The 4,471-nt window shown below is 40.8% G+C and overlaps 1 protein-coding gene across 2 annotated transcripts; it reads right to left on the bottom strand.

Annotated features, from left to right (window-relative positions):
• Nucleotides 1-206: 206 nt before the first annotated feature.
• Nucleotides 207-3,721, bottom strand: LOC132958768 (uncharacterized). Of its 2 annotated transcripts, none has more exons than XM_061031806.1 (5): nt 3,641-3,721; nt 3,179-3,502; nt 2,939-3,049; nt 2,759-2,793; nt 207-2,636 (listed from the first exon to the last, which is right to left on the bottom strand). In XM_061031806.1, exons 1-5 carry the CDS (start codon nt 3,684-3,686, stop codon nt 2,514-2,516), a joined length of 639 nt encoding a protein of 212 aa, XP_060887789.1. In that variant the 5' UTR covers nt 3,687-3,721; the 3' UTR covers nt 207-2,513. The 2 variants fall into 2 exon arrangements, with proteins under 2 accessions (XP_060887789.1, XP_060887788.1); XM_061031805.1 differs by having other exon boundaries at nt 3,179-3,520; nt 3,641-3,715.
• Nucleotides 3,722-4,471: the final 750 nt, after the last annotated feature.

Raw genomic sequence — 4,471 nt, 5'->3', positions numbered from 1 at the left:
TCTCTCTTGGGGCACCACCCTGTAATCAGGGAAATATAACCAAAATATCACTCAAATCAGTCTCAAATTAGTTACTTAATTACTAATATTATTAATAATTAATAACTATATTTAATAAATTGAAGGCGTGAAATCCGTACACAAAGCCTTCACACCCAGTTTATATCACAATGCAAATACACCAGTAATCACAAACAACTGCTCTCTTAAAATTATAACAGAATTTATTTAAACAAAGCAACATCAATCCAAAATCAATGAACTTAATCAAACCAATAACTATTATAAACTAATCTAAGCAACAAACATTATCAAGCAAGGCTTGTGGATGAGGTGTAAAAGTGTAGTTGTGTGTGTGTGTGTGTGTGTGTGTGTGTGTGTGTGAGAGAGGAGGGGAAAAAGGGGGGAAATTGCTTCGTCCCACGTGGTCGCCTTTCCGATGGCGCACACCTAACAAAGACCTAACGTGGCCTTAATGTCTAAAAGAGACCGAGTTCGGCCCTACACGATCTGTGTCTCTGAGGCGTTTGAATGGCCGCGAGTGTACAGATCTCTATGTGTGTGTGTGTGTGTGTGTGTGTGTGTGTGTGTGTGTAGCCTATGTGTGTAATGGCGCGGTGGTAGAGTTAGTCTCCAGATGTGCATCTACACGGGAATATGTGTATATGTGTGTTATGTGTGTGTGTGTGTGTGTGTATGTGTCTGTGTGTGTTAGTAAAAGGGGAGAAAAGAGGAGAGTAGAGGAGGAGAGAAATGCATGCCTGTAGAGGCCGGATCACAGTCCGAATCCCGCGCCACAACTCGGAGTAATTCCCTTCATTCACAGAAACAAACCAATGGCCGAATTCAAGTTAATACGGCTTACTCTGGCCTTTCTGATCAGAAGAATAATACCCGGTTATAACGCTGTTACGCTAAACACATATGGGACGCAGCGGTCCGAGACAACAACAAGAGTTTTAAACAGGTAAAACTCAGGACGCGGCGGTCCAACAAAGATAAAAATTACAGTTTCACATCAAATCAATCAATTGTCATAAACACTCTCTAAAGCTAATTCTGCCCAGACCTAATTAAGCCTCACTTGTGAATCGCTTTGACCGCGATTGGTGAAGGAAAAAGAGTCCGGCAATGGAACAGATCTTCTGTCCGTCCTGGTGCAGAGGCGTTTGATGGCGGCGAGGGTCACTTTCGGCTTCATTGGTTCTCCGTCGAGTGGAAAGATGTCCGTTGATGTCCTTTCGTTGCAGGACGGAATAAGACCGTTATCTTTCTGATAATATGTTATAGTCTGACGCTCTCCGAGAAACTGAGATGCGTTAACTGGACAATCCGAGCTCGGAATTTAGAACACTGCCGGCCGCGGATTACCTGCGCGCCAAAACTTAAAACACAGGAAGATGGTTGCAGAAAACAGGAGGTGAGCTTGGGTCTCCGAACACTTGAAGTCAGCGCGTGGAAAGAGAAAGAACAATAGAAGTCTTGGAGCTTTGTAGCCTGGCCTGCTTCATGGGGGGTCTACCTCAGGTCCCCTCCAAGAGAAGAGAGAGGTTCCGGTCCCCCCCTTTCTTCACACGTAGGTGTGAAGTATTGCAGGGGATTCTGGGAGTAAGAGTCCTTTAGGTCTCTTTGTGATCTCAGTGAATAACTCAAATGAGGCTTCTCACAGAGATGCAGCCAAGATAAAACAAATGCAGCAGCTTACAGCAGATAATAAACAGAATGTGACGTTCAGTCAACAATAATGCACAATTATCAGTTGTTATAAATAAAAGCTTCTAAAGTATTCTGCCCAGACAAAAGCCTTACTTGGAATCACTTTCCTGGTGATCGGTGCAAGGTTAGGTTGATCTTCAATCTGTTGAATGTTGAAATCAACAGACTCAGGTAGCTTTCCATGGCACAGGGAGAGGGAAAAGGCACCATGAAGTCTGATCCTCAACAAGAGGCTCTATTGTCTTTCTAGTTGCTAGAGTGGGTTTATTCTTCTTCAGGTACCAGTGGGCTGTCTGGTTTCGTTCAATGAGGTTGAAGGAAATAAAAGGAAAGAAACTCTCTGCGCTCAAATAATTAGGCTGCAGAGAAGTGAAGCTGTTATCAAGATACATTTCCTCATTGTGCTCTAGTTTGTGAGGTCTCTCTTTATACATCAGACCTCCTGCAAGATATAGTTCATTGGACAGATAAACCTGTGTATCGTCAGCATAACAATCAAAATGATGACCTTGGCATTGACAAAGAAAGGAGAGTCAGACCAAAAATGTATCCCCAACAGTTTGTTTGTGGTGTGGGGAGGATGTAGGTATCCTTCACCATCACAAAGAGGTTTCTATTTGATAATTATGAGGAACCAACAACACATTTGGCCTAGTGGTTTGCTCAGGTTCGCTCTCGACATTATTTGGAATTTGTTTTGTACTTCTAGTAACCACTTTGAAACACACCATCACATTAATTATAAAGCATCAGTTCCTATGTTTTATTTTAGCTGCGGTTGCAGGTGCTTCCTGAGTCTATCTGGTGCCTGAATAAATACAACCCTTGTCGTCTTCTCTGTCGGGGTCAGGCCTGAGGTTTCTCTTGGTTTTTGGACGAATAGTCACAGCCGAATAGATCAGGCCGTCTGCGCCAAGATTCTGTGAATAGAAGTTTTTTCAGTCAATCTTCTCACATAAGAAGACTAAATCTTCAACTTTCAAACAACTTTAGGTAAATGAAGCACTTTATTCGGCAAATCTAGTGACAGATTTCACATTACCTCGTCCTGTTGTGGGTCCATTTCTTCATTAAGAGCTACATGACAGAAATAATTTGTGGTCAACTTTGATGTACAACATAGCACAACACTGTTTTTGATGCAGTTTTGAGAATAGGACTCTGTGGTTTTGTCTCTTATAGGGTACATTTGGAAATATACAACAACACTAAATACGATTACCTTTGTGAAGCCATGTGATTTTAACAGACAGACAAATGACGATCATCACCATGAAAACAATCAGACCAACCAGGACCACGTTCACCAGCTTTATCATTTCATAATTCACTTCTACAAAAAAAATCATTTAATTAGACTCTGTACATTTTAAGCCTATATCTCAAAGTTCTTTACCTTTTATCAGGTTCAGTTGATTCCATAATCAATAAAAAGACGGACAAAACTTTAAAGGGAACTTACCTTGAACCTCTAAAAATGTTGCATCAACAATCAGTGGATATCTGCTCACATAATATCCACAAAAATGAAGTCCAGAGTCAGACAAATCCACTTGTTTGATGTTGAGGAAGACAGTGGAGATGTTTGATGTCATGTTGAATTTTCCATCTTTGAATCCACTGCAGAATGTAGCAGGTTCAAAAGACCTAAACATATGGGAGATGCAGCGAGGCTCACTTCTGTTCAGTCTGAACCAGATGATCTCTGAGGGAACAATGGAAAAGTTGGAGCACTGCAGTGTGGCTTCATCACCAGACTGGACCTCCACAGTCTGAGACTTCAAACCTGAGAAGGAGATCCAAACTGAAACAAACAGAAGTGTTAATCCTTAAACTGAGAAGATAGTAGGAATTCAAACTTTTCGTTTTATTTATTGTTTTAAAAGTAATGACTTCAGTTACAGGTGAGGAGTTAACCACTTACCGAGGCTGCAGAGAAGTGAAGCTGTTATCAAGATACAGATCCTCATTGTGCTCTAGTTAGTGTGTGACTGAGGTCTCTCTTAGGTTTGAAGAGGCAGGGTTTCTTTTATGTTCAGAATATACTGCAGCTTATTTACTGAAGTTGTTTTCAGGAAATGACATGCTGGGGCTAGTTTGAATCCAATGAGTCTTATTCTTAAACTTCATGTTACACCATTTAAAGTTTCTTCACTAGCTTAGGTCCTTCATATGTTTTAAATAAGAAGCAAAAAGATGATATATGCTGCAAGGATCTTCAAATGAAGCAGAAATCAGGTTGTGTGATCATACACACGTTTTGTTTAGGTTATAAAAATGACCAAACCAAAAATGCCAAATTGTCAATGGCCTTCTAACTATGTGATTTGAGGTTGTTAAATGTATTGTACATAACAGCATCTCAATCAACATAAAATTCAGCTCTGGTTAATGGCTACTGCCAAAGCTCTACTACCTGGATGTAAACGAGCACAGTGGCCGGACAGCATGGTGTGGAGCGTTTCCGCAGGGGTTTGTTAACGAAAATGGAGTTAAAGTTTTATGTAGATAGATAGTTTATTGTCCCAAATGGGATACTTCTATTCACAGATTAAAATAAATTTCAACGGGAGTCAGTAATTGTTATATAAGTTAAAATGGCAGATAACCAGCACAGTTGGGACTGAAGGGCTGGAGGTGCTAGCACTGCTAACATCAGCAACACCCAGCACAACACTTTGACATCTTTTATGTGCAGACACATTCAAACCGTGTTTAGCCATGATACATATAAAGTGCTTGATTTTGACAGATT

The sequence above is a fragment of the Labrus mixtus genome, chromosome 23, assembly GCF_963584025.1.
Source record: "Labrus mixtus chromosome 23, fLabMix1.1, whole genome shotgun sequence".
Taxonomy (NCBI): Eukaryota; Metazoa; Chordata; class Actinopteri; order Labriformes; family Labridae; genus Labrus; species Labrus mixtus.
This window is presented reverse-complemented; position numbering and strand designations above follow the sequence as displayed.